Source organism: Chelonia mydas, chromosome 11 (assembly GCF_015237465.2).
Source record: "Chelonia mydas isolate rCheMyd1 chromosome 11, rCheMyd1.pri.v2, whole genome shotgun sequence".
In the NCBI taxonomy this organism is placed as follows: Eukaryota; Metazoa; Chordata; order Testudines; family Cheloniidae; genus Chelonia; species Chelonia mydas.
Genome location: NC_051251.2, coordinates 18,320,445 through 18,335,879, shown reverse-complemented (window position 1 = coordinate 18,335,879; position 15,435 = coordinate 18,320,445). Strand labels below are relative to the sequence as shown.

Sequence of the window (15,435 nt, the reverse complement as noted above, 5' to 3'; positions counted from 1 at the left end):
CCCCTTTTTTTTTTTTTTTTTTTTTTGAGAGGAGTGGAAGGGAGACAATGACCACAGGACAATCTGGGTAGCAGAGAAATGTGCAAAGAGAAAAAAGACTTTGAACTTTCCTATGTTGCAAAAATTCTCCCTTCCTCTCTGTTTGGGAATATTGTAAAGGTAATACTTAACTTTATGTGGAGCTGAGAAAAGAGCCTTGCCCTATTATATAGCTAACAGCAGTGGGTTTGGAAATGACTTGTTTGATATCAGATGATAGGAGAAAAGGAATGTGTGCAGTGGGGTACATGTTGATGGAAATAAAATTTGTGAGCTCACCCCAAAGAATCTAAATGCCTGGATGAAAATTAGTGGCCAGACAATGTACGTATTGCATCTCTCTGTAGATACAGAAAGACTCCATTGGGGAAATTGAGGAAGAGGTTTTGTGTGAAGTTCTTAGTACAGTACCAAGAGTGTGCTAAGACATGAAGGCAAAGGCCCTTTTCTAAGGAGTTTAAACAGTTACTCTGGTTTTGCCTTTTAGGCAGGTAACATCAGTGTCCAGACTACGGCCAAATGAACAATCTGCTTCTTTTCCAAATGAAAGACAGAATTCAAGATTAATCAGTATACGTCATTACCTTTTTTCTTGAAGAAAGAGGAAAACATAAGACACCTGCATGATTTTGAGCTCAACTTTCTGGTGCAGGGAACTTGCTCAGAGTCTAACATTTTGAAGTCCCTTATAGGATTAGATGCCCTTCAAAAAAATAAAAGTACAGATTCAGCAAAGTAAGTTACATTTTAAAAGTTATTACTTTTACAGTAAAGTTATGTATTTCTATAATATAGACTACACAAACAGGATCCAGTCAAGTGGCTAAGCCTCAAAATTAGCCTTTTGTTGTCAAATTTATATTTGGTCTTCTTCCGGTTTGCTTGCTGCCTTCTTCATGTTCAGTATACTTTAGTCAGACCACCATCCGTCTGTCTTTTTGTGTGTAGTGTATCTGTGAATGAAAGAGACAAAGAGGAGCAATGATAGACAAACACAAAAAAGAAACAAGGGAGAATTAGGTTTTTCATCTTTTTTCGTGTTTAGTCAATGTGGTCAATCTTTGGGTGAAATCCTGACCCTGTTGAAGTCAAGAGTAAAATTCCCATTGACTTGAGTGGGGTCAGGACTTAAACCCTTTGTTTTATTTCCCCTTGCATTATCAATTCTAATTGGTCAGTTTAGCCACAACAAAGGACATAAGAACATAACAATGGCCTTACTGGGTCAGACCAATGATCCATCTAGCCCAGGATCCTGTCTTCTGACAATGGCCAATGCCAGGTGCCCCAGAGGGAAAGAACAGAACAGGCCATCATCAAATGATCCATCCCCTGTCATCCACTCCCAGCTTCTGGAAGTCAGAGGTTAGGGACACCTGGTTGCATCGCTGACCATCTTGGCTAATAGCCATTGATGGACTTATCCTCCATGAACTTATCCAATTCTTTTTTGAACCCAGTTATATTTTTGGTCCTCACAACATCCCCTGTCAACGAGTTCCACAGGTTGACTGTGTATTGTATGAAGAAATACTTCCTTTTACTTGTTTTCAACCTGCTGCCTATTCATTGCATTGAGTGACCCCTGGTTCTTGTGTTATGTGAAAGAGTAAATAACACCTCCTTATTCAGTTTCTCAAAATCATTCATGATTTTACAGTAGAACCTCAGAGCTACGAACACCTCGGTAATGGAGGTTGTTCATAACTTTGAAATGTTCGTAACTTTGAACAAAACGTTGTGGCTATTCTTTCAAAAGTTTACAACTGAACATTGGCTTAATATGACTTAATACAGCTTTGAAACTTTACTATGCAGAAGAAAAAATTCTCCTTTTAACCATCTTAGTGTAAATGAAACAAACAGAGAAACAGTTTCCTTACCTTGTCAAATCTTTTTTTTTTTTTTAAACCTTCGGTCTCTGCTGCTGCCTGATTGTGTACTTCTGGCTCCAAATGAGGTGTGTGGTTGATTGGTCGATCATCTCTCCCCTTAGTCATTTCTTTTCCAAGCTGACAAGTCCCAGTCTTTTAATCACTCCTCATTTGGAAGCTGTTCTTTACCCCTAATCATTTTTGTTTCCCTTCTCTATACTAGGGTTGCCAGGTGTCCAGTTTTCGACTGGAACACCCGGTTGAAAAGGGACCCTGGCGGCTCCAATCAGCAGGCTCCCTACCTGGCTCTGCGCGGGTCCTAGAAGCAACAACATGTGCCTCGGCTCCTAGGTGTAGGCATGGCCAGGGTTCCAATTCTAAAATTGCTTTTTTGAGATGGGGACAACCAGAACTGCATGCAGTATTCAAGGTGTGGTTGTTCCATGAGTATATATAGTGGCATTATGATATTTTCTGTCTTATTATCTATCCCTTTCCTAATGGTTCATAACATCCTGTTAACATTTCATTTGTTTTGATTTTAAGGGTTAAATAGATCTGATCTAAAGCACAACAACAAGAGAACTGAGGTGAGATGTAATTTTATGTGACATTAAATATTAAATTGAATACTGTCTTCCAAATTTCACATTATTTCTAAATTTGAATGATAGCTCGTACCTAAGTGCAGTACAGTGCAGTAACAAAACTAAAGTGCAACTATTCGTGGAAAAACTACAGTATATGTATCTGCTCTCTGCTCAGCTTTCCCAGTATAATAAGAATTGCCAGCTCTATTACACAATGGTTTATGCAGAAACAAAACTGCCAGCTAAGTTATGTCAGATTTTTTTTGTGACACAGAAAGGTGTGGAACCTTTAAAAAGCTGTGTATGTAAGCATTTCAAGTATGTACACGCTGGATATTAAACCTCCAATTTTCCTGGTGCTTTTTCTAGAATCAGCACTTATTTTTCTAGTTTGTATAGCAATTTAAAATTGAAAGCAAGCAAACCATGGAGAATACATCTTGATTTTCAGATAACTGGTTGAGCTTATAGTGCTAGCGACTAGAAAAAAAAAGTCTTGCAAACTACTAAACGGATTTAATGTGGAAATTCATGACGAATTGTGAACAGGAAATAGTATAAACATTTTTTGCTTGCTTTTCTAATCATAGCCACACTTTACTTATTAGACAGGAATCATATCATTCACATTCCATGCAGCTTCCAATGCTTTAGACAGATAAAGTACACTGTATCCAAGAAAAAGAGAATCTGCTGTTTATGTGTATGCATTAGTAGCAGTCACCACATAGGAATTGTCATACTGAGTCAGACCTGTGCTCCATCTACTCCAATACCAGATACTTTAGAGGAAGGTGCAAGAGAACCTATAATGGAGAATTATGGAATAAGCTGTCCATAGGGAAAAGTTTCCTCCTAACCCTTATCAATTAGTGACGGTTTTAATGCCTTGAAACTTGAAGGGTTATATCCCTTCTAAATATTATTTCAGCCCTATTGAATATCACTGTGGCTATTCTCCATTTTTCTTATAAATATCCAATCCTTTTTGAAGACTGCAAAGTCCTTGGCCTTACATTATATTTAGTGGCAATGAGTTCCACCGGTAAACTATGCATTGTGTTAAAAGTATTTGTTTATCATTTTGAATTTGTCTTTCAATTTCCTTCACTCTCTGCTTGTTTTGGTTTATTATGAGAAAAGGTAAGGAGAAGCATGGCTTACCTTTTTTACCACTCATTATTTTGTATATGTATACCATCTCTTCTATTATTATTTTGCTCTGTAAACTAAGCAGTTCCAGCCTTTTCAGTCTCTCTTCATACGGACCTCTTTTCATAGTGCTAAAAATATCAAGACTGTTTATAAATTGATGCTGGGAAACAGTAAGGAACCTAGAAACAGATTTTATACTGAATCATTTCACAAGGCATGAAAGAATAAAAGTAAAAAGTGCTTTGAAAAGGAACAATTCAAATTACAGAAGATATTTAAGGAGATAATTTGTTCAGACTCAGTGTGGTTTAACTATTAATTTTATTTCATCCCTTAGGTTATACTGACCTCTAGAGCCACAAGAGTTGGGATAAATCAAACAATCCAGATAAAAGGTGTGCAGGCTAAAAGAAGAAAGAGCGTGCCAAAATTCTGAATTTTAAAGTATAGAAATTGTTCCTCACACCAACACAGTCAAACCTTGGTTTGCCCAATGGGACAGACACCAGCACTATTTTTAAATTATTGCATACAAATGAGCACATAGTGCATGCAAATGACCACTAATTGTTTCTGTGGAATTGGGTAAGTTTGTGCATTTATTTGGATATCAACACACAGCATATTCTTTGAGCTCATTTTTTCCCCATATCCTACCCCACGTACACTTTAAAATATACTTTGGGCCAAATCCTCTTCACGGTATTCATGTAAATAGTCCAAATAGGAATATACTCACATAGTTCTCCAAGCGCTGCAGAATAATACATATAGGGTAGTTCTACCTACAGGGAAAAAACACAAAAACATTTTTTACACACAGTGTGGGCAAACTGGGTAACAATAGTTTGACCACTCACTGTAAGTGAGGCCTAACTACAGTGTAACATGTGAAAAAAAATTGCTTCAGTCGAAGCAGGCCTTGTCTATATAAGGGACATTTTAAAAAAAATCCATCTAGTGCTACTACCATTCTGCTGCACTAGTGGAAGCCCTAGGATAGGCAAAGATCTGGCAACTTCTGGCATATTTACCATTGTGTCAATTAAATCATGTGTCAATATAGTATGGTTTATGGAAATTGGTGAGGCTAGACTGGACACATGGATGAGCTGCACTGTTTCAGCTGTTTAAGGTTATAGTAACAAATCTGTTGAAGGTCTGGAAAGAATTTTCTGCATGGATAAAACAGCTTCAATTAAGACATCAGACTTCTATAGTTTTGTGGTTGAAAGCTTTTTTTACAGCTTAAATTAGATTTATATTCCATGGCATCATGACTATTAGCATTACTTGAAAAATCACTAGTTACAATACATTCTTGGAACCAGAATAAAGACACAAATTTAAGTGCAAGGCTTGTTCTCTCATTGGGAAAGTGCACAGCAAATGTCATAAGTTCTGGGTTATCAAAACACTGATTATCTTTTGAATTTTTACAGCAAACACACAGAAATCATAGCTCAAACACACAGTTAACCAGTAACATCTTATGATGATTTTTATAAGTGTGTGTACAAGGGCTTACTATTTTATTTTGAGATATGTAGTGACGTGCTTCTTATCAAATAATTCATTTTTCCCTAGTGCTAAATGCATAGAAATACAGAATGAGATACACATATCAAATAGGTCATTATAGCTATCAACTATCTTTGCATTTTATGTGTTGATATTGGACCTGAAGATGAGTTCATACTGAGAATTTGCCAAAGAATACAGTTGGGCATATTTTCTTGCTTAAAACCATTGGGTATTTCCTCAAAATTGTGTATTTGATCTCCCAAATACAAAGCATATTACTAATAGTTTGTTCTGGAACTTACAGTTTCACCTGGCACCAGTGACATTTCAACCTATAAGAACAGTTCAGCTTACTCCTTTACCGGACAATAAAGTCAACACAAACACTGAGAGCAACAATATTTTGAGTATTACAGATTCTGTACCTATACCTATAAAACCATGTATCAAACTTTACCAGCCTCAATCAGCCAACCCGTAGCAAAGGCAGGCTAAAAAGTCACCAGAACAGGCTCCTACTAGTGTTTCTGATAGCTCCACTTCAACAGGAAACCTGGACTCATTCAGAATGGATAACTATTACAAATGCTCCGGAGACTTGAAAGAACAAGCAAGTGAAGTAAAATTAAAATGCAGTGAAGCTGATGTAAGTATTAAAACTGAGCAGGCTGACTTTGAAAAATATCAGCTTTCAATAACCTTTGAAAATTCAGATATTGTGAACACAGCCAGTGTTTTTGATGACAGTCATGCTTACTTCAACTCAAGTGAAGTGACAAACACCAAAGAGAACTGTGAAATATTTGCAGGTCAGTGTCCTGCATCAAGCAATGCAGACAGTGTAAGAGCTGGAAACCGCAAGAGAGATTTAGCACCAAGGAGTGCCATTAGAACTTATCTAGAGGAAGTAGATGTTTCAGGGGAGATCCCCGCTCATAGTTGGTGTGCGGATGTAGACACTGTGAATGCTGTGCTTGAAAATCATGGTTTAGACTCAAGCTGCAAAAATGAAGTAGTAGAATCATATCGTATGCTAGAAGATAAATCTGTAACTAAAATCATTCCTCACTTTTCTGCTGGGAAAACAGAAAACAGTGTTTCTCCAGTAGTCTTTGGAACAACTGAAAAAGTAGCAATTTCAGAAGCAACGGAAACAAAAATCAATAAACTGGTACCTCTTGTCCATATTACACTATCTGAACATGAGCCACCTAGGACACCACAGGTTGCCAAATGTCCCACCAGAAAAAAGGATGTCATCCGTAGCATGCCTCCTGATGTGAGTTACAGCTTCAACATACTTGCTTACAAAGAAAATGACAATAAAATAAAAACTAATAGAAATAAATCTGCTTCAAAGACTAAAATGAGTAGCAAAGTACCTCAAGATTTCTCTGTTTCTGATGAGAGTTCCACAAAATGTAACACACACAATACCAATCTCAAGAACCAGATTTTCCCTTCTGTAGGACTGTCTCATGTGGAATCTGAGGCTTCCTCAAAACTTCATAAAAAAAGACCTCAGATGAAGAACTACCATGTTCTTCAGAGTGCTCAGAAATCTAAAAAGCAAATATTTCCTTATATCTGCAAAAGTTCAAGCAGCTTAAAGAAACATGTTACTCCACTTTCTGTTCCACGAACACAGCCTGCCTCAGATTTCTTGAATCTGAAATATAGTGACATGTTCAAGGAAATAAATTCAAATGACAAAGGCCCAGGGATTTATGAAATGTTTGGGACTCCTGTATATTCCCAAGTGCGTGGACTCGGTCAACATGAAAGCAGATTTTACAGGGAAGTTTGTTTTGCTCCACCTGGGAGATACACTGCTAATAAACGTAAATCTAACTGCACTAATGAGAGAGACAGCAGCAGAATAAGAAGCACCCAGAAAAGAACACATTCTAAACCCAAGAACACAATTGCCATTAAACAAAAGCACAAAGACTTAACACCAAAAGACAGAAGTTCTGAGTTAAGAGATAGCAACACGGAGCTGGATGATGTTGTAATAATTTCTGGTCCAGATTGGCAAATAAAGACTTCAAGGAGCATGCCATTGTTTGATGAAGATGAAGGTCAGCAGTTTCTGTTTTTGGAGGAGTTTTCACAATTCACTAAACAAAATGAAATAATTCTAAATTCAAACTTGTCAACTATTAAAGAAGTCCCTTTGGAGCAGTCTTCAGATAATAGAGATGTGGCTAACAATCAGATACTTGCAACCAATGTCCATAATTTTTGGCAGGTTGATGATAAACATCATTCAGAATGTGTTGCTTTAGTGAGCAGTTTACTAACAACAGATCAGAATAACAAGTGTGTAGTCAAAGGAAGAGTGGATATGGATGACTCCATGAATCTGGAAGCAAACCAGAACTTCTGCAAATCTATAGATAAATATGAAGCACTGTTTGCATTGTCTTTTCCAGACAGAGCAGACTGTGCATCTTCTCAACGAAAACTAGATCAGAGTTGGACACACATGTCTGAAAATAGTAATTCAGAAAATGCATCAACTCAGAAGCCAACAAACCAGACTTTAAATGCTGTAAGCCCAGTTTTCCAGACTTATCAAAACATTCTGGACTGTGCAGATAATGAAGAACTGACTGATGAGTTGCTTTGTTGCCTGGCGGCAGAGCTGCTAGCACTTGATGAAAAAGATACTGCCTCTTCCAGAATACCTACAAAGAATACAGGTTCTAAAACACAAAATGTATTTGCTAACGAAGAAAGAGGCAGTGTGAATGAAGATGACAAAGTAGTAGCAATTGCAGAGGAACAGGTAAAAACAAATTTCCCATATCTTGGTAATTGTTTTCCCATGCTGTAGCAACACCACCAGCATGGAAAAACAGATGAGCCCTCATATTAGTCAAGCAGATGGTAGCCTGTCCACATCCAGAATTTTTGTGCCCAGTTCATCCTCATCCTGGTGTGCAGACAGACTTGCCCTTAGAGATTTTCCAAAACTAGAAAACTGTATGGTTAGCCTACACTCCTTTGACTACCTAGTCACTTTCTCAGAATCTCAGTAAGCAATTGGGATCAGTAGAGTATCCATCTTGAAGACCAACAGAAGTGACAAATAAGCCTGATCAACAGTGACAATATTCCAGGATGAAAGGAGTAATTATGGAGAAACTAAGATGGGCAAGGCTAAAATAATGAGCAGTGATAAACTAGGGAAATGGGGTCAAGGAAAGGGACAAGAGATATTTCTGCCACAGGAACAAACCCATAGATTTCTTTGGGCCAAGGCAAAAGCACTGGCTCTCTAACCGTAAGTACTACAAGTGGTGCCTGCCTTCCACAGAGGGCCACCTCCTCCTTTTGGATCTATGTTAGCCATCAGATAGCTGCCCTAGAAATGGCCACAAGTGTTGGCTTACCATAGAAGATTGAAATGAGTTTAAATTGGGAAAAATAAAATAAAAATAAGAGAGCTCTATTAGGGAGGGAGTAGAGCATATTTGCTAGGACACTGAACTGGGCCTCAAGAGACCTGGGTTCTTTTCTGAGCTTAGCCACTAACCTGCTGTGTGACCTTGTGCAAGTCATTTCACCTCTCTACATCTTCCCCCCTGGCCCATCCCCTTTGTAACTTCAGGGCAGTAATTATTTTTCACTGTGTGTTGGTGCACTGCTTAGCACAATAGGGCACTGATATGTAGGTGCTACTCTAGCACAGAAGAGTAAATACACACCCACTTGACAGATTTCACTTTCCCTCCTGATAAGCATCCATGGGTAGATAGGGAAACTATTTCCCTTCATTCTGAAACGCCCCTTCCAAATTAGCTCCAACTTGTTTTAGAGCAATTGTTCTGGTGGAAGCCATGTCTAGGGCAGGGATATATTTAAATGTATTATCTAGTCCAAGGCTAGTGTCAGGTTGATTCTTCTTATTAGTTAAATGTAGGTCCTTGAGAACTAGGGTGACAGACAAGGGGATACCCTTTTATCACTCTTTCTTCCCAGATGGATTTCCTAGCATGCTTTCTCACTGGCATTCAGTAGTGCCTAGGTACCATACTTACACATTACTTAAAAGTACTTCGTACATAGTATTGTCGTTGTACCTATGGGCTGACCATGAGCCTTGTAATTTGACTACTCTAAAGAAATATTATAAAGAAGAAGAATTTCAGATTATCATTTTTTAAAACATGTGAATAACATTAAAATGAAGGCTTTATCTTCCTTTCTCCTCTGACCCACCCTCACCTTGACTACCACCTCCCTAGCAGAGTTACAGTAAAGCTTTCCTGGCACCAAAGAGGGAAAGTGACTTGTTGAACTTCAACGAATCTACTGCATTTCCAGAAAGCAGTCTAGGTCATAAGGATCCTATCACATGGACTAGAGGTGAAATCCTTGGAAAGGGAGCCTATGGCACTGTAAGTTAAAGTCTGAATATTTTTAAAAATATGCATTTGCCTCAAACAACATAATTTCTTTATAACTATTTCCCCCATTATCCCATTTATTGTATGTGTCAAAATATTTTGGATTATATAGATGAGTTCTAGATCAACTTCCATGATACATTTATTTTTTAAAAAGCCTGTCTTTAATTCATATTTAATTTTTTTCAAATACTGGTTTGATTGCAGGTGTACTGTGGTCTGACAAGCCAGGGACAATTAATAGCAGTGAAACAAGTTGCTTTGGATACCTCAGATAAAGTCACTACAGAAAAGGAGTACCAGAAGTTGCAAGAAGAAGTTGACCTGTTGAAAACACTAAAGCATATCAACATTGTAACCTATTTAGGAACATGTTTAAAAGATAACATTGTAAGCATTTTCATGGAGTTTGTTCCTGGTGGCTCAATTTCTAGTATTATTAATCGTTTTGGGCCATTGCCAGAAATTGTCTTTTGTAAATATACAAAACAAATTCTACAAGGGATTGCATATTTACATAAAAACTGTGTGGTACACAGAGATATCAAAGGCAATAATGTTATGCTTATGCCAAATGGTGTAATAAAGCTGATTGACTTTGGATGTGCAAAGCGTTTAGCATGGGTAAGCCTGAGTGGCACACACAGTGAAATGCTCAAGTCTGTGCATGGGACTCCATATTGGATGGCACCAGAAGTAATAAATGAATCTGGATATGGAAGAAAATCAGACATCTGGAGTATTGGATGCACCGTATTTGAGATGGCAACGGGTAAACCACCTCTGGCTTCAATGGATAGGCTAGCAGCTATGTTTTACATTGGAGCCTATAGAGGACTGATGCCTTCTTTACCTGACCATTTCTCAGGAAAAGCAGCAGACTTTGTCCATGTATGCTTAACCAGGTAAGTAGTTTTTTTAGTTTATATATATTAGTTTGAAATAACCACTTCTGATCTTTGTTACAGTTTCTCAAATTGTTTGACTGTTACTGATCATCAGTGGAAGCTTGGGTTATCTCCTATAAGTTAAAATGCCTATTTAAGGTTTCATTTACTTAGCATTCCAAGAAGGCTTGAAGTAATACTAAATATGAAGGTTTCAAACTCCATAGTGCCATTTATCAAAAGTTATGAACTTCTTGGTTTTTTGGGTCTTGTTCCCCATCAAATCCTGGCCTCACTATTTATATGGAGCTATAGCATGCCATGGATCTTTAGGCAAATCTCCTGAGTTCAGTGGAGACACATTAAAAATGCCCTCAGTGCCAGGATCTGACTTAGGGATAGCAAAGGGAAACAACTTACAAGACTGGGTCATAAATGAGGGAGCCCTCACATAACTATTTACTTTTCTATTAGAAAATTCTTTAGCCATTACCACTCTAGAAAATATGTTCTCTTTCTGAAACAGAGAGCACATTCCATATAAGTCATTCAGCAGCCCTGGGTGTTGTTTTGCAATGTTTACTTTAAAAAAAGTTTAAATTATTTTGAGATTTTTAAACAAGAGTTTACTCCCAACACAAACAGAAAAGTTACATTTGAAAGGGTAGGAATAGCACAACAGACAGTTTCCTGCTGTCTGCAGACATTCCAGTGAAATTAATGGGAGACTTTTATGGGCAGCTGAGGAAAGAATTTGAGCACCATAGAGAGGCAAATGATTTAGTGGATAAGGCAGTGGCTGGAGAGTCAGAAGACCTGGGTTCTACTCCCATTTTGTTACTGACCTACTATGTGACCTAGGGTGAGTCACTGCTTCTTTGTGCCTGCTTCCCCTCCCACAATACTGTCTTGCTCACCTAGGTCCCAAGGGAAGAAAATCCTGTAAAATAGCTATTGATAGACTGTAAATGAAAATTTGAGTATTCATCAGACTGGGTGATTTTGCATTTACTAAGACGCTTCCATCCAAGACTTTTAAAGCACTTTACATTAATTTAGCACTAATGCCCCTATGATGCAGGTATTGTTTCAGTTTTACAAAAATGAAGGAAGGAGCACACAGATTAATTTACTTGTCCATGGTCACAAAGAAAGGCTGTGAAGAGGAAACCAAATCTAAGTCTTACGGCACTCTGTCCCATTCCTCAACCTCAAGGCCTTTTCCCCTTGATATACATCCAATGAACATTGAGAATTAGCCCAACACCCTCCCCGCCCCAAAAGTGCCTTATTGTACAACTCTCTTTGAAAAATCATGATGGGAAATTTGGTACCACGTGGGTTTTGATATTACATCTGGGTTTACTTACAGTCTTCATTAATAGGAAAGAGGAATTAACTAGAATGTTAAAATCTGCATAAAATACTAAATTAGGAGCAGCTTCAAACAAAATACAAATGATCTAGAAAAATTAAATACATGGGCAGAAAACAATATTAGATTCAATTTGAAAAAATGCAAAATTAAAACATGCATACAGAAGCCCAAACAGAGGAAGGAAACCTAGAAAGCGGTCTTTCCAGTGTTCCCAATTCTTGCCATTTGGGATGTTCTTTTTAAAGTCTTAGCTCCTGGAGTCAAGTGATTCCACAAAAATCTCAGCTTTCATGTAATAATAAAAAAGAAAAAGTTTCTAGCCCACATGGTTGTGGAGATAAGCCTGAAAATATGACTATAGTCTATCCCAAAGGCTCAAAAACAGGGAGGGAACTAAAAGTAGCCGACATATGCAGATTTGGTCACTGCATATACGTAGAGTCAGCAAGCAGAGAAATAAATCATTCTTTAAATAGCTTTGATGCAACTGCCCCTGGAATAGCCAGATTACAAGAAAGCTATTGACTAATTGGAAGGAATTCAGAGAGAGTGACAATGAGATCATAGGGCTGGAGGAAATTATTTATGAGTTAAGAATACTATCAAATTAATGTCAACCTGCACTTTTCACCAAGCCCTTCCCCCCGAAGAAAGTCCAAAAAAAAGGAATGACTGGAGAAGTGATGAGTTAAGATTGTATTTAGATTTTATAATTTAACAGTTAAGCAACATGCATGTTTTGTAACAACTGTTTATTTTATGTATTAATTTCCCTCACCCTATTATGCAGAAATCAACATGAGCGTCCATCTGCTCTACAACTGCTGCAGCATCCCTTCATGAAGGGAAGACAATGAACTTTTCAAAACTTCAGCCAGACTAATGTACATTTTCCACTCATATCTATTTCTACCACTACAAAAGGTTAATTTGCATTTGATTTGAAAATGGGAGTGCAGTAACTTACTAGAACTCAACAATCAGCCAAACACTGGAAAGTGCCTATGAGACTGCAGTATAATTACACTAGTTTGATTTGTGATGTGAAATGCTTATCAGGGTAGGGGAATGTAATTGCCATTTATCCAGTAAAGAAAGTAATTTTTTTTCATGCAAAGATTAAGTTTTAAGAGTTTGCATTTTGAAGAAAAGCAAAAGCCATGCAGTTTTGTTTTCAAATTGAAAAGGCTTTAAAAGAAGCTATTTTATAGTACTTGAAAAAAAGTTGATGAACTTGGGAATCCCATTTTTTCTGTACATACATAAGTGGTAAAATATCTAATATTACCAGAAAGCATCCAAGACAGTCCTGAGAATGCTATTCAGGTGCTCTGGAGCTGTACTTCCCAAACATAATTTGCCAGTTGATTAATTAAATATGGTTGTGGAACTCACTTGGAGAATCAGAATTTACTTTATATACAGGTCAGCATAGAACGTGGTTACAAGTACAAAATAAGTTTTCAGAAGAGGGATCCCTTTAATTTCACTTGGATAAAGAACAGCAAGTTCCAGCACACAGACGACATCTGGTAGTCTTATCTCTTGCTGCTGGTGGTTTATCAAAAGTTAATTAGCAGGCGATATCTGCTCTATATACATACTCATCTGTAAAACTTCTGTAATTAGCATTTCCTGTTTTCTCTGGAATATGAATGCTATGATAATTTGAGAAGTTTCTTTCTCCTGGTATTAAATTCACTTTGCCATAGTTGTCACTTGTCTATATTGCCACTAAATCAGTGCATTTGATGGGTACAAGGCAAAAAAGTAAAGCAGGAATCAAATATACACAGGAACAAATAACTGCTTAGAGGTGATGCTTGAGTCATCAAGCTACTCTGAAATGAGAGAGGTAAAATTTCTGCTTTTGTACAAATTGAAGTTTATAGAACCCCAACCAATGCAATTCTCTCACTTCTCTAATACAGGTATATTTTATTCTTTGGTGAGTGTATTTCTAAACAATAACAACATTGAAAATTTAAAAAAAACAAGGAGTTCTTGTGGCACCTTAGAGACTAACAAATTTATTTGGGCATAAGCTTTCGTGGGCTGCAAAAGCTTATGATCAAATAAATTTTAGTCTCTAAAGTGCCACAAGTACTCCTCATTCTTTTTGCTGATACAGACTAACACAGCTACCACTCTGAAACCTGAAAATTTAAAGTCACTTAAGCACTTTTGAAAATTTTAACTTAAGTGACTTAGCAGCCAAAGTCTCAGTTTCAAAAGGGACTTAAACACACAGGAGCCAAAATCCCATTGACTTTCAATAAGTCCTAGGAGAGTTTTAGGCTCCTAAATGCACAAGTCCCTTTTGAAAATAGGATTTAGGAGGATGTCATTTAAGCAACTTTGAAAATTTTACCTTCAGTAAACTAGGTGTCTGTTGTCACTACCTCTAGGAGCAGTGTGCACTATTGCCAATCACCAACATTTAAAAATCATGAGCTAGGCCCCCAACAACCATGAGAGTCACTTAATCATTAAGTTAATAAATTTTGCCTCTGGTTTTTAAGCCTTTATAATTCACTCTGCTCATAGTTTCAGAGTTTTCTTTGCTTTAAGTGAAAGCTGAGATTCTCATGTAATCACTTGACTCCTAGAACTGAGGCACTAAACACCAAGTATCTCAAAAGCTGATAAAGTTGACAGTGCATGACAATTCAGAAGTAACTGACTACAGATTAGTTCCACCATTCAAGAGAAGTAAAATGCAAACTATAAATGAATGGGTAGTGATCAATGGCTCCATGTCTAGTTGGCAGCCGGTATCAAGTGGAGTGCCCCAAAAGTCAGTCGTGGGGCCAGTTTTGTTAATGATCTGAAGGATGATGTGGATTGCACCCTCAGCAAGTTTGCATATGACACTAAACTGGGAGGAGTGGTAGATATGCTGGAGGGTAGGGATAGGATACAGGGGGACCTAGACAAATTAGAGGATTGGGCCAAAAGAAATCTGATGAGGTATAACAAGGACAAGTGCAGAGGCCTGCACTTAGAATGGAAGAATCCCATGCACCGCTACAGACTAAGGACCGAGCAGCTAGGCAGCAGTTCTGCAGAAAAAGCCCTAGGGGTTACAATGGATGAGAAGCTGGATATGAGTCAACAGTGTGCCCTTGTTGCCAAGAAGGCTCACGGCATTTTAGGCTGTATAAGTAGGGGCACTGCCAGCAGATTGAAGGACGTGATCATTCCCCTCTATTCGGCATTAGTGAGGCCTCATCTGGAGCACTGTGTCCATTTTTCGGCCCCACACTACAAGAAGGATGTGGAAAAATTGTAAACAGTCCAGCAGAGAGCAATAAAAATTATTAGAGGGCTGGAGCACATGACTTATGAGGAGAGGCTGAGGGAACAGGGATTGTTTAGTCTGCAGAAGAGAAGAATGAGGGGGGATTTGATAGCTGCTTTCAACTACCTGAAAGGGGGTTCCAAAGAGGATGGATCTAGACTGTTCTCAGTGATACCAGATGACAGAACAAGGAGTAATGGTCTCAAGTTGCAGTGGGAGAGGTTTAGGTTGGATATTAGGAAAAACTTTTTCACTAGGAGGGTGGTGAAGCA

General features: G+C 37.9%; 1 protein-coding gene across 4 annotated transcripts; it reads left to right on the top strand.

Moving 5' to 3' along the window:
• Positions 1-637: 637 nt before the first annotated feature.
• MAP3K19 (mitogen-activated protein kinase kinase kinase 19) lies at positions 638-13,905 on the top strand. 4 transcript variants are annotated; one of them, XM_037913034.2, is made up of 7 exons: positions 638-774; positions 2,460-2,503; positions 3,996-4,243; positions 5,487-7,973; positions 9,439-9,588; positions 9,805-10,502; positions 12,653-13,905. In XM_037913034.2, exons 4-7 carry the CDS (start codon positions 5,751-5,753, stop codon positions 12,717-12,719), a joined length of 3,138 nt encoding a protein of 1,045 aa, XP_037768962.1. In that variant the 5' UTR covers positions 638-774; positions 2,460-2,503; positions 3,996-4,243; positions 5,487-5,750; the 3' UTR covers positions 12,720-13,905. The 4 variants fall into 4 exon arrangements, with proteins under 4 accessions (XP_037768962.1, XP_043380989.1, XP_043380990.1 ...); XM_043525054.1 differs by having other exon boundaries at positions 9,436-9,588; XM_043525055.1 differs by lacking the exon at positions 638-774 and adding an exon at positions 2,122-2,343 and having other exon boundaries at positions 9,436-9,588.
• The last annotated feature ends 1,530 nt before the right edge of the window (positions 13,906-15,435 follow it).